This window comes from Peromyscus californicus, unplaced genomic scaffold (assembly GCF_007827085.1).
Source record: "Peromyscus californicus insignis strain IS unplaced genomic scaffold, ASM782708v3 Scaffold_19__1_contigs__length_69161282, whole genome shotgun sequence".
Classification (NCBI taxonomy): Eukaryota; Metazoa; Chordata; class Mammalia; order Rodentia; family Cricetidae; genus Peromyscus; species Peromyscus californicus.
In genome coordinates this window covers 60504675-60528622 of record NW_026294491.1, presented here as the reverse complement: position 1 = coordinate 60528622, position 23948 = coordinate 60504675, and the positions used below count along the sequence as shown (strand labels likewise).

Here is a 23948-nt window from a genome sequence, read left to right as displayed (position 1 = left end):
ATCCTCCCCTCCCCCACAAATGCTGTCCTCAGCCCCTGGAATGAACTCTGCCAAACTGGCCAGCACCACCCCCAGCTTCTGGCCATACTCCCATATCCCTGGGCAGGAAAAGGCTGAGGCCTGAGTTCTCCCTTACCTTGGCTCCAGGCCCTGACACCAAAGCCAGGCTGCCAGACTTCCTGGAGAACAAGGGACCTATGTGTCCTCATGTTGGAGTTGGACCTTCCTTTTTTTCCAACCGCACTGTGGTCTAAGGGAGGGTGGCTTGGTATGGGATGTGAGATTGACTCGGTGGAGGGGACATTACCGCCGGTAGTTGAGCTGAGGATTGCCTGTGTGAGTGGAGATGAGAGAAGACCCCTGGCCGTAAGCACCCTCAGCCCCAGCCCTGGGAGGTGGCTCTGGCTTCTCCCAGACTTGCAGGAGCTTTGGCCTCCTGGCCCGGGCTGTTTGCTTGCTGGTCCTTGACGGCTGATAACTAGTTGTCCCTACCTTTGGGACTTCCTTTTTCACGGAAATTTCGGTTAAACCAGTGGTTCTCAACCTTCCTAATGCTTCGACTCTTTAATACAGTTCCTCATGTTGTGGTGACCCCCAAACCTTAAAATTATTTTCATTGCTACTTCATAACTGTAGTTTTGCTACTATTATGAATCATAATGTAAACATTTGTGTTTTCCAATGGTCTTAGGCAATTCCTGTGAAAGGGTCATTTGCTCTCCAAAGGGGTCATGACCCACAGGTTGAGAACATTGATTTAAACAAAGGTTTTAGGCCTTCATGTAGTTTTTTTTTTTTTTTTTTTTTTTGGTTTTTCGAGACAGGGTTTCTCTGTGTAGCTTTGCACCTTTCCTGGAACTCACTTGGTAGCCCAGGCTGGCCTCGAACTCACAGAGATCCACCTGGCTCTGCCTCCCGAGTGCTGGGATTAAAGGCGTGCGCCACCACCGCCCGGCCTCAGGCCTTCATGTAGTAGTGATGTGTTTCTTCTCTCTCTCTCTCTCTCTCTCTCTCTCTCTCTCTCTCTCTCTCTCTCTTTGAGACAGGGTTTCTCTGTATAACCCTGGCTGTCCTGGAACTTTGCAGACCAGGCTGGCCTCTAATATAGATACCCCCTGCCTCTGCTGGTGTTAAAGGCCTGTACCACCACCCTTTGGGCTTCACTTGTTTACAACCCCCCCTCCCCCCTCCAGACAGAGTTTCTCTGTGTAGCAGCCCTGGCTGTCCTGGAACTCGCTCTGTAGACCAGGCTGGATTTGAACTCACAGAGATCCACCTGCTTCTGCCTCCCGAGTGCTGGGATTAAAGGCTTATGCCACCACTCCAGGCTTTGATTTCAAATTTTTTTTTTTAAGATTTATTTATGTATATGAATGCTCTGTCTGCATGTACACCTATATGCCAGAAGAGGGCATCAGATCCCACTATAGATGGTTGTGAGCCACTATGTGGTTGCTGGGAATTGAACTGGGAAGAACAGCCAGTGCTCTTAACCACTGAGCCATCTCTCCAGCCCCCTGTTTTCAATTCTTAATAAGGTCAAGCTTGATGGTGGGTTGGGGGTTAAATGTATCATTGTACTGGGCACTGAAGTCCATAACTAGTATGTCAAAACAGCATATGCCTGAGCTGGTAGGAATGGCCTCCCTTTGCTCTGGTTCAAGCTGCCTGTTCCCTGCTATGAGGCCAGCTGAAAAGGCAGGCTGAAGTCTCTTCTGCCTTCCCTTAGCTCCCCGACCTCTTCCTTGCCTGAAACTGGGGGGGGGGGGGGGGGGGTGTGTGGCTTTCGGCTTTCTCAGCACTGGCAGCACCGGCGGCACCCAGGGAACCTTTCTTCCCAAACCCTCTTCACCTCCAGCCCGCAGGCTAGCCCCTGGATTTCCTCCAGTCCATCCCAGTGTGGCCACAAGAAGCTAGCGTAGGGGTGAGAGTTGTTTTTTACTGGAAGAGGAGGTCTCAGCTTCTCAGAAGAGTGTTCAGAATTCACCAAGATGGTTCTTGTTACGCATTCCTTGCTGGCCTGGGATGTTTCCATGGCTAGCCTCAGACTCGTGGCTATCCTGCTCTAGCCTCCCGAGGGCTAGGATTGTAGGCATGGCATCATTACAAGGGGACTTCTGTGCAGCAATTACTGGTTTCTCCTGGAACATGGACCTATGTGTGAAAGTTCCCTGATGTTTGACCAGCCACCATCAGCTTGTGCAGCTTTCTTCCCCTTCTATACCCCGGGATGTGTGTAATGTGACCTATCTTCTTTCAGATTCTACCAGCCATGGGGCTGACCTGGTTTTGGGGTTAGGGTTTGCATTTTACCCAGGTTTTGCCTTTTTGAGCTGAGAGTGCAGTGCCTGGCTCCGGGGGGTTCTCTGAAGATGTCCCCTTCATTAGCTCACAACCATGGAGACCTGCCCTTTACACCGTTTCCATGCTCCACCCAGCTATGTGGTGGTATTTATTGCCCATGCCCTTGCCCCCAGCACTGACCTGAAGCGGTCGGGGGAAACATTTATGATTCAGTCACTTTACTATTTTCTGTACCTGAATCAGTGTTGAAGAAAATGGCTGGGATATAATCTCTTCCCCAAAGTCTTCTGATGCAGTCTTCTCCCTGAGTAGCTACAGTAATGGCTTCTGACCACATGCAGGCTGGGGGCAGGGGTGGGGGGGACCGGGAGTGGTTAAGCGCATCAGGAGTCGCTGCTGGTTACTTCTGCTTTCTATGAGGGAGGGAGAGTTGATCAAGGGACTGCCAGGTATCCTTCCTGCCACAGTGCTGGACACCACTTTCTGACATTTCTGTGCAAAGCAGTCTATTCAGCTTCTGCCCTCCTGGGTGGCTGCCACTGACGCACAAATGATCCTCTACTGTGCCGGCCAAGGTGGCGATGACTTCAGTGCGCCCACTTGTGGTCATAATCTACTGCAGCTGAGCAGACTGCAGGGACCTGTTTGGTTTTTTGCTGTTTATATGAGAAGGCTGATCAATTCTACCTTAAAATAAAATAAAATAGTTTAGCCGGTCGGTGGTGGTGCATGCCTTTAATCCCAGCACTCGGGAGGTAGAGGCAGGTGGATCTCCAGGTTCGAGGTCAGCCTGGTCTACAGAGTTCTTGGACAATCAGAGCTACACAGGAACCCAGCCTCGGAAAAAAAAAAAGAGCAAAAAGCTGATTTAGGTACAGAAAGGAAGCGTGGAAATGGGGATAAAAGGGAAGTGGAGTGACAGGGACCCCCAGTCCTCAAAAACTAAGTTCTTAGAATTAAAGCCGGGCGGTGGTGGTGCACGCCTTTAATCCCAGCACTCGGGAGGCAGAGGCAGGCGGATCTTTGCGAGTTCCAGGTCAGCCTGGTCTACAGAGCGAGATCCAGGAAAGGTGCAAAGCTACACAGAGAAACCCTGTCTTGAAAAACCAAAAAAAAAAAAAAAAAAAGAATTAAGTTGATAGCAAATCAAAATGGATGTGAGCAGAGACATGCACGGTCACTAAAGAGCTGTGCTGTGTGACCAGTGCAGACACACAGGAAGGGTGACTTCAGAAGGCTGGCCAGAAGATCTGGTGCCAAGGCCAGGCTGGCAGAGTCTGTGTAGGTCTCTGGGGACCATCTGTGTCCTAGGGTGGAGGTGGGCAGAGTCCTGGTCCCCTTAACCTATCAATGGCTCTGTGTCCTAGCCAGATCTAAGAGCCTAGCAGTCTACTAGGGCTCCCTGTGTGTTTTCAAGGTGTGTCCTCTACAGCTGTGGCAGTCCTGAGTGCCCTCCAGATAACCAGCTGCTTTCTGGCTCCAAGCTGTGGGGAAGTGCTAAGTGTGGGTCTGCAGGGCCCCATGAAGGCCTCTGCCCCAGACAGCAGCAACCTCTTCCTTGGCTTTTTCTGGGGGCAGGGCCAGTTGGCTTGAATTCACATCCATAGAGTATCAGTCTTGCGCCCCAGCTATGCAAACCCGGACAATCTTCTCATCCTCTGGCTCTGGTTCCTCACCGGGGAATGACACTATCAGCAATGACTTACTAAGGCAATTACAGCCATCTGTCCAGAGATGGTACAGGGTAAGAAGATAAGAGTCTTAGAACCTCAAGGTCCCCTGGTAACCAGGATGAGTCTGTGTGTCCCGGAGCGGTCTACCTAGGCTACTTGCTCCCCTCCCCCACACCGGGAAGCCTGAGAACCAAGCCTTACTTGCCTAGTTACTTCTTCCAGTGCGTGTTACTACACTGTGTGTAATATTTTACTTCCTGCTGCAGTCAGTCAGCACCTAGATATCAAGACAGTGGGGGGCAGGGTGCATGCTGGGGTTGGGGGAGGGGCTGCTGCGGCTGAGAAAGGTAGGTGATGTCACAGGTCCCTTAGTGGGGGCACCTTCCCCACCTGTTTGTGGGGGCATGTGGGGAAGGCAGACTGTGGGGCCTACCCCACTGCACCTTGTGTCCGGGTCACCTGGAACCAGGCACTCTCTGTGAAGCAGGGAGGGGAACCCCGGGAAAGCCACTGAGATCCTGAAGGAGCACTGGCCTGTCCCTCTGCCCAGCGCTTAGGAACACTGTCTCACGGCCCTCCCAATAGCTACAGATTGGGACTATTTCCTGCTTTACCTGTTTTACTCTATAACATGAAAGGAGCCGGTTCAAGGACGAAAAAGCTTCTGTAAACTGCGAGGTGCTAAATCCTTTAATCCTCGACTCATCTACTCTTCCCCCCACATACAGGCAGCAAAGTTCTCAGGAAAAGGGACAAAAAGACAAGAAGGCATTGCTGATCTTCCATCCTGCTGGAACACTAGAAACATCCATCCACGTGCCCAGGGATCCCAGGCCTGGCACGCTGAACTCTCAGTCCTGTGCCGCCCAGGATCACGGGGGCAGCCCTCCCAGTCCCATATCTGAGTAGAGGTAGGCCAGGCAGGCACAGAACACAGCACATGGCTCAGAAATCCAGTCAGCTGAGACCTGGATGCTGAGAAGGAATTACCAGTGCTTGGGGCAAGACGGGTGGCAGGCAGAACCTTAAGTAGGTTGTGTGTGTGGTGCCATCTAGTCCCTGCCTAGACCAGTCAGCTCCAGAATAAACTCCATTCAAGGTACTTTTTTCTGTCCCTTGAAGGGGTTGGGAACACCAGAGGTCAAGTCTGAGAGGTAGGAGAGGACAGGATGATGAATATTTTGGCCTGGTTAGTCACACACCTTTGGGATATGGGTCCTTGGAACAGGGAAGGACAGTCATGGTGTGATAAAAGGGCAGGTTAGCAAGGTTTCCATTTATATTTTGAGAAGGGGTAGGTCACAAATCCTGTCCCTTCTGTCACCGTACCACCCTTAGCAATTCTGTTCTTGCCCACAACTTCAGCTATCAGCTTGATGAGGCCTGGGTCTTCCATCCAAGTCAGTCCAGGCCTCTCCCACATATCCCTCTGCCTGCTGGACAGCTGGTCTTGGTGCCCACAGTTGCCTAGAACCGATATCTACCTCCCTCCAACCCAGGAGCACCCACTCCCCGACCCCACAAGGTTGCCCTGTGTAGTCTAGCTTTGAACTCATGACTGCAGCTTAGGGCTTCACCGTTGTAGATTGCGCTGGCCTCCAACTCACTGTGTAGCCCAGGCTGGTTTGGAACTCTGACCGTCCAGCTTCCACTTCTGAGTGCTGGGATTACAAGCCTGGGCCGCGCCAAGCTTTTAGCTCCTACCCTGTAGTCTCTTAGAAAGGACTCAGCCTCTCCCCGCTTGCTGCCTGACCTTCCTGCCTATAGCCTTCTACAAGACTTCTCCCTGGGAAAGCTCCAGGCTGGGTTTTGTGTGTTCACTATCTCCCCTCCCTTCTTTCTCCCTCTGGCTCCTCCTTCTTCCTTTCTCTCCTTGAGACAGTGTCTTGGGAAGCCCAAACTTCCTCTGTAGATGAGGCAGGAGTTGCATGCTGCATCTACTTCCTCAGTTCTAGAACTGGACTCCCAACCAGAGTCACTAGTTTTTGTAATTTGAGACAAGGTCTCACTATGGAGCACTGGCTGTCCTAGAACTAGCGATGTAGACCAGGCTGGCTTCAAACTCACAGAGATCTGCCTGCTTCTGCCTCCTGAGTTCTGGGATTACAGGTTTGTGCCAGCACACCTGGATTCATAGTCACTAATTTTAAAATCGTCTAAATGTGTTGTTAGTTTTCTTGATTACACCAGTAATTAAGACACATTTTTAATATAACAGAAAACTTAGTGACACCAGTTTCCTCCCTTTTTTCTTTTTAGTGGGTATACGTGTACACATGTATGTGTTCATGTCGGGGTGGTACACCTGTGTGGCCATGCATGCAGAGGTCAAAGGACAACCTGGGATGCATCCTCAGGAAAACTGTCTACTTCCTTTGAGATAGCATCTCCCCACGGCCAGGAGCTCACCAGTTAGGCTGGACGGACTGGCCAGGCAGAGGGTCCTTTGTCTTCTCTTCTTCAGTGCTGGGGTTTTAAGTAGACAACATTGCTCCACACTTATGTGGGTTCTGGGGGCCTAACTGAGGTCCTCATGTTTGCAAGACAGTGCTTCACCAACTAAGCAGGCCCCAGGTCTGTGTGTTTCCTAACACTGCCTTGTTTTGAGACAGTCTCATGTAGCCCAAGCTGTCCTTGAAGTCACTATGTAGCGGACAGCGATCTTGAATTTCTACTTCCTGAGTGCTGGAATTATGGGCTTGTGCAACCATGCCAGTTTATGCAGTACTGGGGTAGAACCTGGGGTTTTGTGCATGCACTTGCCACCCCCCCCTCTCTCTCTCTCTCACACACACACACACACACACACACACACACACACACACACACACACAAAAGGATCTTACGTAGCTAAGGTTGGCCTTAAACACACAGCTGAGGCTGACCTTGAAGTTCTCATCCTCCTGCCTCTGCCTGCTGGGATCACAAGCATGCACCCCCGTAACTAGCTATGCTGCATTTTAAAAACACACACACACACACATAGTATGTAAGTACACTAGGTACTAACCTGGTGCCCAGAGAGGCCAGAGGAGGTCGTCATCAGATCCCCTGGAACTGGAATTACAAATGGTCCTGAGCCCCTTGTGGGTGGTATGGATTGAACCCATGTCCACTGAAAGAGCAGCAGTGTTCTTAACTAGTGAGCCATCTCTCCAGCCCCACAGTATTGCTTTTATTTTGTTCTTTTTTTGTTTGTTTTGTTTTGTTTTTGTTTTTGTTTTTTGAGACAGGGTTTCTCTGTGTAGCTTTGCGCCTTTCCTGGAACTCGCTTTGGAGACCAGTCTGGCCTTGAACTCACAGAGATCCGCCTGCCTCTGCCTCCCGAGTGCTGGGATTAAAGGCGTGCGCCACCACCGCCGCCCAGCTTTTATTTTGTTCTTAATTGTGTGTCTGTGTCTGTGTGAGTATGTGTGCATGTTGTCAAAGGGGTCAGATGCCCTGGAGCCACCTGATGTGGGTGCTGGGAACTGAACTTTGGGTCCTTTGCAAGAGCAGAGTGTGATTTTAACTGCTGAGCCATGTCTCCACCTCTGTTTGCTGTCTTTAGTAAGGCATTTAACAAGCTTGACTGAATAGACTTCACCCAACGACTAGATGATTTATTTTCTCAAGCTTATCTGGGAAATTTACAAATATTAACAGTCTCATTTTGGTTTAGTGACTCATGCTTATTTTCCCAGAACTTAGAATCTGGTCATCTTGGGAAGGAGGATTGCCATGAGTTTCATGCCAGCCCAGGGTACACAGTGTTTTTTAAAAACAACTTATTACTTATTTATGTATTTGTGTTTTGCCTGCATGTATGTTTGTGTGAGGGTGTCAGATCCCCTGGAACTTGAGTTACAGGTAGTTGTGAGCTGCCATGTGGGTGCTGGGAATTTAATTCGGGTCCTCTGGAAGAGCAGCCAGTGCTCTTAATGCTGAACCATCTCTCCAGCCCCCACTACACAGAGTTTTGCAGGCCAACCTCAGTTACAGAGTCAGACCCTGCCTCAAAACAATGATGATGGGCCTAGAGAGATGGATCAGTGTGAAGATCACTGGCTGCCCTTCCTGGTACATACATGGCACACAGACATACATAGAAGCAAACATCATATACAGGCCCCATGTGGGGTGCATACCTTTGATCCCAGCACTTGGAAGGCAGAGGAAGATGGATCTCTGTGAGTTCGAGGCCAGCCTGGTCTGCATAGCAAGTTCCAGGACAAAGAGAACTATGTAGAAAGATCCTGTCTCAAAAACAAACAAGCAAGGGCTGGAGAGATGGCTCAATGATTAAGAGCACTGGCTCTTCTTCCAGAGGTCCTGAGTTCAATTCCCAGCAACCACATGGTGACTCACAACCATTTGTAATGAGATATGGTGCCCTCTTCTGGCAGGCAGAACACTGTACACACAATAAATAAATAAATCTTTAAAACAAACAAACGAAACAAATCCCCTACCTATATACATTCACACACACACACACACACACACACACACACACACACACACACGAGCTAGTAAAACTCATACCACACTGAAAAGGGAAAACACAAATATTTTCAATTAGTTTTTATTATTAGAGTAATGTACTGGTGCCAGGGCACCTGTGGAAATTAGAGGATAATTCTGGGGCCTTGGTTCTCTCCTCCTTTGTGTGTTTTGGGATTGAATTCTGGTTCTGTACCTTGCTCAGCAAGCACTTTCTCCGCTGAGCTGCCTTGTGGGCATAAAACACTTTTGGTGAAAGAAAAGCCCGGCCCGGTGCCGCACGCCTGTCTTCTCAGCTCTCAGGAGGCAGTGTAAACGGACCAGGAGTTCCCAGGGCTGTGTGGTCTGCTGAAGCTCCTGGGACATATCAAACAGTCTTGAAAACTGTGTAGCCTAAAGTCTTCATGTTGGGAAAGGCTAAAATGTAATGGGCTAAATATTAAAGTTAGGGAAGAGGGGCCTGGAGAGATGGCTCAGCAGTTAAGAGCACTGGCTGCTCTTCCGGAGGTCCTGAGTTCAGTTCCCAGAAACCACATGGTGGCTCACATCCATCTCTAGTGGCATCTGACGCCCTCTCTGGCATAAAGGTGTACATACACTTATACATAAGATAAATCTTTACATTTTTTAAAGTTAGGAAATAGGAAACAAAGAAAGAAAAGAAAAGGGCTGGAGTGTGGCCCAGGAGTAAGTGCTCGCTGCTCTGTTGGGGCCCAGTACCCACAGTGGGTGACGGACAGCCACCTGTAACTCCAGCTTCGGAGAATCGAGTGATGTCACAGAGGGCGTCAGAGTGCCTCTGGAGCTGGAGTTGTAGGTGGGTAGGAGCCACCCAACAGGATGCTGGGAACTGATCTCGGTCCTCTGCCTTTTGATTCTGTGGAGGAGCAGCAAGTAGTCCTGACTGCTGAGTCATCTCCACAGCCTGTGTCCTCCTGCCTCGGCTTCTGGAGTGCTGGGATAATGTTTCAGTTGTTCCACCCATTGGAGACTTGATTTATTTCATTTTTGTTTTTTTGAGCAGGGTTTCTCTATGTATCCCTGGCTGTCCTGGTACTTGCTCTGTAGACCAGGCTGGGCTTGAACTCAGAGATCTGCCTGCCTCTGCCTCCCGAGTCCTGGGATTAAAGATGTGTGCCACCACTGCCTGGCTGAGACTTTATTTATAACCTAAAATATGATTAATATTTATTAATGCTCCAACTATTTGGGGGGGGGGGTGAACAAGATCTCACAACATAACCTTATAGAGCTGGCTAGCTTGGAACTTGCTATGTAGACCAGACTAGCCTCAAACTCTCAAAGATCATCCTGCTTCTGCCTCCTGGGTGCTGGGATTAAAGGCATGAGCCAGCATTACCAGGCAAATGCTCCAACTTTCAAGATGGCCCTGGGGAGATGACTCAACTATTAAGATCGATTGCTGCACAATCATGAGGACCAGACTTTGGATGCTAGCACCCATGTAATCACCTGTGGGACTCCAGCTCTGAGGGATCCAACCGCTTTTGTGCAGGAATAGATTTGAGTAGCCACACACACAGGTATGCACACGCACAACTTTCAAAAGGGCTAGGGGCTTAAGGCCAGTGATAGACCTCTGGTTTAGCATTTGAGAGAGACCCTGGTTTAGTCCCTAGATCGGCAAAGAAATACAGGGAAAAGATCGGATTTGACTTCTTAGGTGTCAGATCTCCTGATGTGTGAGTGACAGGAATCTGTGAGCTACTCAGCATGGGTACTGGGATCCAAACTGAGTCCTCTGGAAGAACAGCAAGATCTCTTGACTGCTGAATCATCTCCCCAGCCTGAGATTCCTTTACACACACACAGTCACACACACACACAGTCACACACACACACACACACACACACACACACACACACACACACATATACACACCAGGCAAACTACTATGTAGTGCAAGGATGGCCATAAACTTTGATTTCCTTTGTGGTATGATTGAACATTCCTTGGGTATATGCCCAAGAGTGGTATGGCTGGTTCTTGAGGTAGATTGATTCCTAATTTTCTGAGAAACCACCATACTGATTTCCACAGTGGTTGTACAAGTTTGTACTCCCACCTGACTGGTCCCGCGGGCCAGGTTATTTGATGAGACCCGAGGAGGCACCTCCTGAAAGATCAATGGGGACAAGAGAGAAAGGAGACCAGGCGCATAAAGGAAGACAGAGTCAGTCTGAGTCGCGTCGAGGTCTCGTTTATTGACTGGGTATTGAGGCTTATAAGCAGGGCTTCAGGCAGGGAGGGGGAGCAGGGGAAGCAAAAGGAGAGAAGAATGGAAAATTCCTAAGGAAGGGTGAGGTCGCTTTGGTCCCAGGCCCCTGCAGCTGGCTGATTAGCACGTACTCCAAGAAGTTGTACAGCCCGCAGTTAGGCCAGGAACCTGTTTTTGCAAGGTTTGATAAAGTAAGGAAGGTCACACAAAATTCAAGACACAGCTGTCTGGAGTCGGTCCCCAACACCCACCAACAGTGGAGTAGTGTTCCCCTTGCTCCGCATCCTCTCCAACACAGACTGTCATTAGTATTTTTGATCATAGCCATTCTGACAGGTGTAAGGTGGTATCTCAGAGTCGTTTTGATTTGCATTTCTCTGATAACTAATGATGAGCATTTCCTTAAATGCCTTTCAGCCATTTGAGATTCTTCTTTTGAGAATCTTCTGTTTAGCTCTGTAGCCCATTTTTTAATTGGATTGTTTAGTATTTTGATGTCTAGTTTTTTGAGTTCTTTATATACTTTGGAGACCAGTTCTCTGTCATATGTGGGGTCTTTTCCCATTCTGTACATATACACAATGGAGTACTACTCAGTAGAGAAAAACAATGACATCATGAAATTTGCAGGCAAATGGATGGAACTAGAAAATATCATCCTGAGTGAGGTAACCCAGACTCAGAAGGACAAACATGGTATGTACTCACTCACAAGTGGATACTAGATATAAAGCAAAGGACAATCAGATTGCAACCCACAGATCCAGGGAGGCTACCTAGCAGGGGAACCCTAGGATGACTGTGGCTTATAATAAGTTTTGGTTTTGCCCAATCACTGGGCATGCTTTAGTGAAACATGTCACTATTAGATAAGAATTTGTACTATATCAAGCCGACGAAAGAAAATGCTGGCCGTACTTTAAGGAGGGGAGGCTAAAATCTTTTTAGATTATGGGTTACCCTATAGAAAAATGTCTGCCGTAAATCAAACAGTGAAGAGGAAGATGAACAGGAATCTCACTTACACAACTTAAGTAAAACATAGCTCTCTGAACAGATGAAGATAGGTTTCTTCTGTATCCCATAATCTAATCAATATATATCTATATATCTATATCTATATCTATATATATATATATATATATAATTCAGCTATCATTTGGCTTAAAAGGGCTTATTGGGAAATGTTATCATTTTTAATGTTCTCTTTTTCTTTCTTTCTTTCTTAAAAAAAAAGATTTATTTATTTATTATGTATACAGTGCTCTGTTTGTGTATATCCCTGCAGGCCCAAAGAGGGAATCAGATCTCATTACAGATGGTTTTCAGCCACCATGTGGTTGCTGGGAATTGAACTCAGGACCTTTGGAAGAACAGCCAGTGCTCTTAACCTCTGAGCCATCTCTCCAGCCCTCATTTTTACTATTGTCTACAGAAAAAAATATTTTCCTGTTTAAAATAACCCTGGACTTTTGAATTATAACCTGTTTTTATGTTCCAAAAATAAATAAATAAATGCATACTGGAAAAAAAACAAAAACAAAAACAAAAAACTTTGATTTCCTGCCTCTTATCTCCCAAGTGCTAAGATTCTAAGATTGAACCATCATAACTGGTTCAGTCAGTGCTGGGACTCCAACCTAGGTCTTACTGCATGTCAACCAAACACTCTCTACCAGCTGAGCTACATTCCAGCCTTAAAGTATTTCCATTTGGGGAGTTGGAGCGAAGGCTCGGCAGCTAAGAACACTTGCTCTTGCAGAAGATGGTTAATTCCCAGAGCCCGGGGTATGGCTCACGATTATCTGTAACTTCAGTTCTAGGGAAACAGTGCCCTCTTCTGGCCCCAAGGGGTACTGTGTGCACATGGTGCACATAGAGGCAGGCTGGCAGAGCACCCCATACAACATAAAATAAAATTTAAAAATAAATGAATAAATAGAAAAATACTTTAAAAGACGCTCAAAACTTTCTAGAGACTAAAATTCAAATTTCCTATCATTTTCACTTATCAAAATACCATCTTTAACTCAGGCATGGTGGCATTTGCTTGTCCCAGCCTTCTGGAAGCTGAAGCAGAGTGGCCTGGACAACACTGGGAAACCAGTCAAAGTGAAAGGAAAAGACAGCTCAGGAGAGTGAAGGCAAAGAGGAGTGGGGTGGCGGGGGTGGGGTGGGGGGGTGATCTATTCCTGAATTTTTCTTCAACTCACTAGCAATTGTAAAAAGAAGTCTTTGCCTACAGGTCACAGAAAAGCAAGCATGGGCCCAACAAGCAGCAGGTAGTAGCCTGTTAATACCTGTTTTAGCTGGCTGCCTTCCAACAGCTTCGAGACCTGGTCATGAATAAACACCACTTGGGAACAATGGTGGCTGCAGCTGCCTCTGGCTGGGAGGGAGGGTCCCTTAGGGGTTTAAGGTTGTCTCTAAAGGCCTTCCTCACCCTCCAGGTTAGGGCAGCGTGGCCCCTGCCTTAGGGCCACTTTCAGTTCTTCCCCAGGGTTCTAGAAGGAATTCCTGAGCCATGGTTCCTCTCTAGTCACTGGGTGTCTCCTGGCTTTTTCTCTTCTGGAAGTGGACTTCTGCACTGCTCTGGCTCCACAGGCCCTAAGCATGCCCCTCTTCCCAGGCCACCCTGGTTCATCCTTGGCCTGCTATGGGCCCAAGTGGGCCGAGAGTCCCTGTGTCCTGCCCCTCCAGGTACACACACCTCTTTGCATCCTCAGGCAAGGCTTTCAGGGGGAGCCTAGGTGTGTTAGTTAGTGAAGGAGGGTGGAGCTACTGGACACAGGTCTCCCAGACTACTTCCTCAGAGGGAAATGGCACTTTTACTTGTGTTGGTGTTACAAGGTAGGCAAGCATCCTGCTACAAGCTCTCTCTCTGGCCCTCCTCCCCTCCTTTTAAAAAGCGTTATTTTTTTAAACGGGGTCTTACTATAATGTCTGTCTGGCCTGTAGACCAAACTGGTCTCATACTCACAGAGATAGAACCTGCCTTTGCCTCCTAAGTGCTGGGTTTAGGCAGCCACCACCTCTGGGTTTTGTTTGTTTGTTTGTTTTTCCCCCAATGGCTCAGCAGTTAAGAGTGCTTACCCACCTTCCATAGGCCCTGAGTTTGAGTCCAGCACCCAAATCAGGCAGTTCACAACTGACTCTGATTCCAGTTCCAAGGGATCCAACGCCCTTTGGCTTTTCGGTGCCCACACATGGTTCATGTACACACTCACACATAAAATTTTTTTTTTCTTTTTTGAGACTGGGTTTCATTTTGTGGCCCTGGCTGTCCTGGAACTCGCTCTGTAGACCAGGCTGGCCATAAACTCACAGAGATCTGCCTGCCTCTGCCTCCTGAGTGCTGGGATTAAAAGTGTGCACCACCACTGCTCAGCACATTTTATTAAAGTAAATTTAAAAAGTAATTTTATTAGTATGTGTGTGATGTGTGGGTGGGTGCATGTCACAGCACACTGCAGGCTAGGGGACAACTCTGGGGACAACTTTGGGAAGTCAGTTCTTTCCTTCTGTGGGTTCCGGGACTCAGGTCATCCCATTTACACTGCAAACACCTTTACTTACTGAGCTAGCTCACCTTTAAAAAGATTTGTTGGGCCAGGCAGTGGTGGCGCACGCCTTTGATCCCAGCACTCGGGAGCCAGGGCAGGTGGATCTCTGAGTTACACAGAGAAACCATGTCTCAAAAACAAACAAACAAAAAAAAAGGTTGGGGCTGGAGAGATGGCTTAGAAGTTAAGAGAATTGGCTGTCAGAGGACCTGGGTTCCATTCCCAGCACCCACACGGCAGCTCACAACTGTCTGTAACTCCATTCTAGGGGATCTGGCTCCCTTGCATGGACATACTTGCAGGCAAAACACCAATGCACATCAAATAATAAATAAATTATAAAAAGTTATTATTAAATTGTGTGTGTGGTGTGTATGTGTGTGGTGCGTGTGTGAGCGTGTGGTGTGTGCGTGCACTTGAGTGCAGTTGCCTGTGGAGTCCGAGGCTTTCTTTGTATGTCCTGGAGCTGGAGTTACAGGTGGTTGTGAGCCATCTAACATGAATGCTAGGAACGGAGGTTGGGTCCTATGGAAGAGCAGCAAGTACTCTTAACTGCTGAGCCATCTCTCTAGGCCCCAGACCATTTTGTTTGCTTGGTTTGGTTTTAAAAGAGAATTTACCAGCCGGGCAGTGGTGGCGCACGCCTTTAATCCCAGCACTCGGGAGGCAGAGGCAGGCGGATCGCTGTGAGTTCGAGGCCAGCCTGGTCTCCAAAGCGAGTTCCAGGAAAGGCGCAAAGCTACACAGAGAAACCCTGTCTCGAAAAACCAAAAAAAAAAAAAAAAAGAGAGAGAGAATTTACCAGCTGGGTGTGGTGGTGCAGTCCTTCAATCCCAGCACTCGGGAGGCAACTGTATCTCTGAGTTCAAGGCCCTCCTGGTCTACAAATTGAGTTCCTACAAAGCTGCACAGAGAGATACTATTTTTTTTACATCCCCCATCCCAAGAAAAAGAGAATTTATCATGTGTATAAGATATATGAGCCAGGCTGGGCAGTGGTGGTGCACGCCTTTAATCCCAGCACTCAGGGAGGCATAGGCAGGTGGATCTCTGTGAGTTCGAGGACAGCCAAAGCTACACAGAGAAACTCTGTTTCCAAAACAAAACAAACAAAACAAAACAAAAAAGATATGTGAGCCAGGCGGTTGTGGCATATGTCTTTAACCCAATCACGTGGAGGCAGAAGCAGGTGAATCTCTGAGTTCAAGGCCAGCCTGGTCTACAAAGCTAGTTCTAGGATGCCAGGACTATAAAAAAAACCTTGCCTCAAAAAAATAAATAAATAAATAAAAATAAAATAAATAAAAATGCATGCGTGTGTGTGTGTGTGTGTGTGTGTGTGTGTGTGTGTGTGTGTGTGTGAGAGAGAGAGTATGGGTACACAGGCACCTCTGTGCACATACAGATGTCAGAAGACAACTCAGGAGTAAGCTCTCTCCTTGCACCATGGCATCTGAGGATCAAATTCAGGCCTGTGAGGCTTGCAGGACAAGGGCAAATGTTTTTAGCCACTGAGTCATCTTGTTCCCTGAGCAGCCCTCCCCCTCAGTGTTTCAGACAGAATCTCCTACATAACCCTTAACTGGTCTGGCACTGTGTAGTTCAGACTGGCCCTGGAATTACAGGCATCCTCCTGCCTCAACCACCCTAATACTGAGACAGACATGTGCCACCAGACTCAGCAAGGTGAAAGGAATCTCTATGTTGGTGCAAAATGACTTTCCCGGTTTTTATTTAACTATTGATGCAACAAGATCTCACTGTTAGCCTATGCTGGCCTATAACTTGTAATCTTGCTGCCCCTGGGCTGGAATTACAGGGGTGTACCACCATGTCCAGTGAACCTTTCCCAACTGAGGAAGTCCCATGAAGCTGCTGAGAAGCCTTGGTCCTGATATTGCTGGGGGACAGCTAAGGGGAAGCCCATGCATAGGGGTGGCTTCTGGTCTGCTTCAGGCGCGGGTCGTGGAAAGAGACCATGCCCTGTCCCCATTCCACTTCCAAAACTGAAAGGATCCAGGGTTAGTGACCCTGCTATTCATGGAACCCTTCATTTTCCTGTTCATGAAATGTATAGACTAGCTTTCACCTGTTCAGAGGCCAAGGAGAGGCTGTCAATGCCGTTGGAGAACTAGGGAACCAGGGCCTAGTATGTGTTAGGTAAACACTCCACGCCGGAACTAAATGTCCAGCCCATAGAGCAGCTAGGCCCCTTTTACTGAGAGGGGATATGGTGAGTGTTGAAGTTCCTGGTTTCAGATTTTGATCCAAAGCAGCACCCTGGGGTCTCTTTGGCAATTCCACCCAGTATCTACATTCATTGATTTCTCTACAGGCCTCTCACACGCTACAATTAAGGAGAGGATGAAGGCAGGGCAGCATCGGGTGGTAACAGATGAAGTGGACAGAGGGACAAAGGAAGGCGAGAGCACATGAGGGAAGCCGGGCCGCATGCACGCACTGGGAATGAAGGTGTGGGCGGTGGTGTGGGGGACCCCGGCCAGAGTGGGCTGAGGACGGAGAGGTACATTTACAGAGCACCGAGTGGCCATTGTCCCTTGGAGGGTGCATCAGCCCAACAGGCTTCCAACGCGGCCTTGGAAAATGGCAAGGCTAGATGGACAGCCGCAGGGCCGGCGAGGCATGGAGGGCCGGCCGGCTCAGAGGGGAAGGCAGGGCGGAGGTACTAGCGCAGCTCGGTTCTGGCACCTGGAACTGGGCCAATGACCAGCATCATCATCTTCATGCAGCTGCCTAGAGCTCCCGCTAATCCGAAAAGATGGGGACCTTCTCCCTAGGCCCAGAGAGCTGCAGTAGGGAGGAGGGCTAGAAAAAACGAAACCAGCTTGAGAAACAGCTTGCTGTGCTCTCAAAGGGAGGAGGGCGCATGGCTCGGGGGCTGAGCGGTGGGGACTGTTCCACCCAGCAGCGTCCGGTTCCCTGTCTGTGCACACAAAGGTGTCCGCAGTCACTCACCCCCGCGGATCCCGTGCCCTGATCCGGGTCAGCCATCCCTCCCTCGGGGCTCCGCACCCCACCCCGCGCTCCACACCCCACAGCGAAGTGGCGGGCCTCTCAGGGCCACGCGCAGAGGGGCCTCTAACCGCAGCCCACAGTTGCGGGGCTGGAGGAAAGACACCTCGGCAACAAGACGCCGGCACTGGGGAGCGACTGGCCGAGCTGCTGCCCCCGCCGCAGCGGGGGAGGTGGGGCCTCGGGGGGAGGGGCTGAGACCGCCCAGACAGCCCTAGAAACTGCTGGAAGAAATCGCAGTACCGCCGCCGCCGCTCCTTCCGCCGCGAGCCGCCAAAGAGTCCCTGCCCGCCCGGGCCCGCGCCCCTCCCCCCGGAGGAGCGGCTCCCCCGCCTGCCCCTGCTCGCGGGTCTGGAGGGTGGGGATCCGGGGCTCCCTCGTGTCGGACCACGGGCTTCTCGTGGTCCTGTCCTCTCGATGTGCGATTTGTGGCGAACACTAGGGAGATCGGGTCTGGGAATGGCAGCCGAGTGCGCCGTCCCCGTGCTCTGGCAAGGGTTCCCTGAGGACGGGACTGTGGGAGTGGAGGCGCCGGCCTCTGGGGTTCCTGGGGGATCCGTGGGATGTCCGCCCGCGGATGCACCACGCGTAGCATAGGCGTGCTCCCCGGCCCTCACCTCGGGGGGCCGGGTCCAGACCGGGCCGTGACTCGGCGCCCAGGCCCCGCTCCTCCCCGCCCCCTCCCCGATCTGCTGCCATGACGTCAGGGTGGGCGGGCGGCGGCAGGTGCGCGGCTGCTGGCCACGCCCCCGAGGCGGAGGGATCCCAGGGAGGAGCCCGGGCTGTGCTTCGCCTTATATAGGGCGGCCGGGGGCGTCTGCGAGCTCTCTTGAGTCACCCCCGCGCAGCCTAGGCTTGGCGTGCGAGTCGGACGCGCTCCGTGCCCACCGTGCTCTGTGCTACCGCTTGGCTTTTCCGTCAAGGTAAGGCCGCGGCCTCCCGCCCTGCGGCTCCTGCCCGAGGCTCCTGCCCGAGGCTCCTGCCCGAGCCGCTTCCCCGGTTCGCGGCTGTCCTCCAGGCTCCTGCCGGGCCGGGCGGCCTGTGAGATGACGGGGCCCGGAGAGCCTCGAACTGTCTGCGTTTGGCCCCCGCGGGCTTGCGCGGCGAGGCTCCTGGGGGCCCCCGGGTGGATCCCCAGCGCGGGAGGCGGGGGCGCGGTCCAGCCAGGTGGTAGGGAGCCCCACGTGCTAGCCGCCGACCCGGGACGCTGCCATGTTTGCCCTCCACTTCCGGGCGCGGCTGCAGGGTCCGCAGGGTCCGCGCGGTGGCGGGTTCCCCTGCGTGACTCAGCACGGCCGGGCGAGATTGGCCTGGCCACCCCCAGTCCCCCGGACGCCTTTCCCAACGTGCTTGGCTGTGGGGAGGGGTCCCCGGGTGGGCAGGGACGCTTGAATCCACTGCGCCTTCCCTTTCTAGATCTTTCCCTGCTCGCCGGGTGGAGGAGGAGGAGGAGGAACGGGGAGGGGGCTGGCACGGGAGGATTCATAGGTCCCTCCCCTTCTCCTCCCCTCCCCGGGAGCTCAGATTGTTCTGGAAGCTTCTGGTGCCCCGCCCCAGTGCCCGGATGCTGGGGCAGTGGGAGGGCTACGGTGGCGCCCCCTCCCCTTGGGGCTCCTGCCGACGCATGTCCGGCAGTGACGAGGGTCGCGGGACGGCTTTGGGCCACCATTTTACATCTGTTGAGTCCTGTGCAAGGCTGCGCAGTGGTGGTGGAGCTTTACCTCTTTGTCCTGATTTAATTGCCCTTTGAGCGGCTCCATGACTGCAGCCTCGGGTTCTCTTGCCCTGCTGGGAGGGAACAGCACAGATACATCCACGGGGAGCAGCACGGAGAAATAGCTGCTGCCTCTGTTAAGTTTCTTCGCCCAGAGTGGTGTATGTAGTTAAGGGATTTCCTCTTTCTACACGCACAGGGGTTGCCTGGGGTTCTTAATGTGGTTAACGAATTTCCATTCTGGAATTTTAACACGGTGCGTCGGCAGGTGTTGAGATTGAGAACCTGATGGTTTAGCTGTAGCATGCCGTTGAGAAAGTCTGACTTGGCGTTGGCTTGAAGAACCATTTGGGTTTTTTTCCACTCTGGATTTGCCTTCTCACTGTACCTTCAAGGTCTTTTTAAAAATGGCAGTTCTCATCCCGTGGGAATGGATACTACCCAGTTTAAAGCAGTTTGAACTGGATTTTAAACTGCAGCCAATCATGGTCCTTGGTGATATGTGATCTTTTCGATCTTAGATGCCTGAGGAAGTGCACCATGGAGAGGAAGAGGTGGAGACCTTTGCCTTTCAGGCAGAAATCGCTCAACTCATGTCCCTCATCATCAATACTTTCTATTCCAACAAGGAAATTTTCCTCCGAGAGTTGATCTCTAATGCTTCTGATGTGAGTATTCTGGTGTATTTAAAGCTTTATAGAGTGTAGTGGGAGTGATTGAGAGGAAGAATCCAGCAGCTGATGCCCAAGTCTGCCACAGTTTAAAGGGAGGAGACTGTTTGGATAAATGGAATAATGGTGGCTGTGTATATTTATTTACAGGCCTTGGACAAAATTCGCTATGAGAGCCTGACAGACCCTTCCAAGTTGGACAGTGGTAAAGAGCTGAAAATTGACATCATCCCCAACCCTCAAGAGCGAACACTGACTTTGGTGGACACAGGCATCGGCATGACCAAGGCTGATCTCATAAATAACTTGGGAACCATTGCTAAGTCTGGCACAAAGGCATTCATGGAGGCGCTGCAGGTGTGTGGCCTGTCATCCAGTCCACAACATTCTCCATTCATTATTGCTTTTGACTAGTTAATTTTTCAAAGCCCCTTTCACTGGTGTATGTGGTAGGTTTAAAAATAAGTACATGTGGAGGTCAGAGGATGATTTTGACCACTAGGCCACGGGGATTGAACTTCATTGGTATACTTGATCAGCAAGCACTTTTACTTGTGCAGAAAGAACCATTTTGCTTCCCTCTCAACTTTGAAACCCCTTTGGCAGGCTGGTGCGGACATCTCCATGATTGGGCAGTTTGGTGTTGGATTCTACTCTGCCTATCTAGTGGCAGAGAAAGTGGTGGTGATCACAAAGCACAATGATGACGAGCAGTATGCCTGGGAGTCATCCGCTGGTGGATCCTTCACAGTCCGTGCAGACCATGGTGAGTGAGCTGTCTGTCAGAAGTCTCGGTCATTATAGGTTCCTTTAATTCCAGCACTTGGGAGGCAGAGGCAGGTGGATCTCTTGGGTTCTAGTACAGACAGCCAGGGCTACACAGAAAAAATTGAGTATTTTTGTTGTAGTTTTTACAATTTATTATGGTTCACTTTCATAGGTGAGCCCATTGGCCGGGGTACCAAAGTGATCCTTCATCTCAAAGAAGACCAGACAGAATACTTAGAGGAGAGGAGGGTCAAGGAAGTGGTGAAGAAACACTCACAGTTCATAGGCTATCCCATCACCCTCTACGTGAGTATGGGATTGACAGTCCTTGAGCAGGCTGTGGGCTTGGCTGGTACTGAGTTCTTGACAACTCATTATTCAATTTGCTGATTTAGTTGGAGAAGGAACGAGAGAAGGAGATCAGTGATGATGAGGCAGAGGAAGAGAAGGGTGAGAAAGAGGAGGAAGATAAGGATGATGAGGAGAAGCCTAAGATTGAAGACGTGGGATCAGATGAGGAGGATGACGGTGGCAAAGATAAGAAGAAGAAAACGAAGAAGATCAAGGAGAAGTACATCGATCAGGAGGAGCTGAATAAGACTAAGCCCATTTGGACCAGGAACCCTGATGACATCACTCAAGAGGAATATGGGGAATTCTATAAGAGCCTCACCAATGATTGGGAGGACCACTTGGCAGTCAAGGTGAGTGGTATGCATAGGATAGTGCCCAGCAACTTGCTCAACTGGTTGGTACAGAAGAACTGAAGCCATGGAACCTCATGGCTGTCACTGGGAACTACTCAGGCCTGTGCTTGGCAGTGGTTTCTTTCACTTTACCCTTCTGGTGGGGATCTGGGGGGTGGCCTTGACCGCCATGGTTCTGATTGGAGAGATACTTACTGCTACTAGTATTCTAGGTTTACTTGGTATTTGGGCTGGTTTCAGGAGTGTGCATGGTTTCATTGTTAGATGTCTGATCCTGGGACTTGAGGCCATCTTGTCCTGAAATGTACTACTGGTTTTTTTCAGCACTTCTCTGTAGAAGGTCAGTTGGAATTCAGAGCATTGCTCTTCATTCCACGGCGAGCTCCCTTTGACCTTTTTGAGAACAAGAAGAAGAAGAACAACATCAAACTGTATGTGCGTCGTGTGTTCATCATGGACAGCTGTGATGAGCTGATACCTGAGTACCTCAGTGAGTATCTCCTGAGCTTAGGTTATTATGTAGTACAAACTCTTAATAGATCTTCAGCATATAGCTGGGACTGTCTTTAACCCTGATAATTATAGTCCTTGGCTTCCCAAACCTTCACTTGGCTGGGATGTTTAAATCTGATAACCAAACCAGGTCTGATCTGGCTCTTCCTTGTGTTCTGCTCTGGTTGACGGTAGACTTTATCCGTGGTGTGGTTGACTCTGAGGACCTGCCCCTGAACATCTCCCGAGAAATGCTCCAGCAGAGCAAGATCCTGAAAGTCATCCGAAAAAACATTGTGAAGAAGTGCCTTGAGCTCTTCTCTGAGTTGGCTGAAGACAAAGAGAACTACAAGAAATTTTATGAGGCCTTCTCCAAGAATCTAAAAGTAAGATGAGCAAGAGTTTCCTCTCCTGGTTACTTTTTTGTGTTTAGGGCAGTATTTTTTTCCAGCTCATAATTGGACTTTTCTTTCCCTGCCCTTAACAGCTTGGAATCCATGAAGACTCCACAAACCGTCGGCGCCTCTCTGAGCTGCTCCGCTATCACACCTCTCAGTCTGGAGATGAGATGACTTCCCTGTCAGAGTATGTGTCTCGCATGAAGGAGACACAGAAGTCCATCTACTATATCACTGGTATGTTGGTGCTTCAGTCATCAAAGCTGCCCGTGGGTGTGGGAAACTGGGGACAAGTGGCAGTATGAAGGCCTGTTGGTCACTGAATCACATTTAATAAACGTATAGGTGAGAGCAAAGAGCAGGTGGCCAACTCTGCCTTTGTGGAGCGTGTGCGGAAGCGGGGCTTTGAGGTGGTGTACATGACGGAGCCTATCGACGAGTACTGCGTGCAGCAGCTCAAGGAGTTCGATGGGAAGAGCCTGGTCTCTGTGACTAAGGAAGGCCTGGAGCTGCCAGAGGATGAGGAAGAGAAGAAGAAAATGGAGGAGAGCAAGGCAAAGTTCGAAAATCTCTGCAAGCTCATGAAGGAGATCCTGGATAAGAAGGTTGAGAAGGTGCGTTTGTGTTGGAAGGTTTTCCCCTAGAAATGTTATGCTAGTGGTGTGTGGCATCAACCAGGCCCTGTCCCCGTCAATATTGTCGGTCTCTCGGTGAAGTAGGAATTTTTTCATATTCATAACTGATTACTGTCTAATCTGTGTTGCAGATTATCCTTGAATTCCTGTACTCAAGCCACTTTGAGCCTCCAGAGTAGCTGGAGTTTAGTCATCTTCCACTTTCTTATTTTGTATTTCATGTGCACTGGTGGTTTGCCTCTGTGTATGTCTGTCAGATGCTCTGAAAATGGAGTGACAGTCCTGAGCTGCCATGTGGGTGCTGGGAATTTAACCTGGGTTCCTCTGGAAGAGCAAGCAGTCAGTGTTCTTAACCACTGAGCCATCCCCCATCTTCCACTCTTAAATTAAAACAAAGAATCTTACCTAGCAGTTTCAGGACAGACAAGGCTCCATCTTGTGACTGTATTTGATTGTCCACAGGTGACAATCTCCAACAGGCTTGTGTCTTCGCCCTGCTGCATTGTAACAAGCACCTATGGCTGGACAGCCAACATGGAGCGGATCATGAAGGCCCAGGCCCTTCGAGACAACTCTACAATGGGCTACATGATGGCCAAAAAGCACCTCGAGATCAACCCTGACCACCCCATCGTGGAGACCCTGAGGCAGAAGGCGGAGGCAGACAAAAACGACAAGGCTGTCAAGGACCTGGTGGTGCTGCTGTTCGAAACTGCTCTCCTCTCCTCTGGTTTCTCACTTGAGGATCCCCAAACCCACTCCAACCGTATCTACCGCATGATCAAACTAGGCCTGGGTGAGTTGGGCTCATGAGCTACAGGTGGCAAGCTGTTGAACTGGCTGGACCTTTGGACAGACAGAATACTACCATCTTGTTCAAATCTTGTCTTTCTTTCTTAGGTATTGATGAAGACGAGGTAACAGCAGAGGAGCCCAGTGCTGCTGTTCCTGATGAGATCCCCCCACTCGAGGGTGATGAGGATGCCTCCCGCATGGAAGAAGTAGATTAGAGACCCCTGGGAAGCCCATGTCCTCTGTATAGTTTCCCTTTGGCTCCCCCAGCAGCCTTGACTAGCCCTGACCTACCTGGCTCTCTGCTCATGCTAGAGGATCTCTTTTGTCCTGTCCTTGTGCCTTAAGGCAGGAAAATCCCCTCCCACAGAATAGCAGGGTTGGGTATTGTGTATTGTGGTTTTTGTTTGTTTTATTTTGTTCTGAAATTAAAAGTATGCAAAATAAAGAAGATGCCGTTTTACACAGTCCTGTTC

At 50.0% G+C, this 23948-nt stretch overlaps 1 protein-coding gene across 1 annotated transcript; it reads left to right on the top strand.

Moving 5' to 3' along the window:
- The first annotated feature begins 18085 nt into the window (after positions 1-18085).
- Positions 18086-23935, top strand: Hsp90ab1 (heat shock protein 90 alpha family class B member 1). The gene is made up of 12 exons (XM_052745421.1): positions 18086-18218; positions 19531-19677; positions 19831-20037; positions 20287-20446; positions 20621-20754; positions 20844-21152; positions 21480-21645; positions 21843-22033; positions 22135-22282; positions 22391-22659; positions 23143-23476; positions 23581-23935. The coding sequence occupies exons 2-12, from the start codon at positions 19531-19533 to the stop codon at positions 23688-23690; spliced, it is 2175 nt and encodes a 724-aa protein (XP_052601381.1). The 5' UTR covers positions 18086-18218; the 3' UTR covers positions 23691-23935.
- Positions 23936-23948: the final 13 nt, after the last annotated feature.

Excerpts from the sequence above, each read along its gene's own strand:
- Hsp90ab1 (XM_052745421.1), top strand. The coding sequence starts at position 19,531 with ATGCCTGAGGAAGTGCACCATGGAGAGGAAGAGGTGGAGACCTTTGCC. Across the intron at positions 20,447-20,620 it reads CACAGTCCGTGCAGACCATG|GTGAGCCCATTGGCCGGGGT; the intron begins GTGAGTGAGCTG and ends TCACTTTCATAG. Across the intron at positions 22,283-22,390 it reads GTCCATCTACTATATCACTG|GTGAGAGCAAAGAGCAGGTG; the intron begins GTATGTTGGTGC and ends ATAAACGTATAG.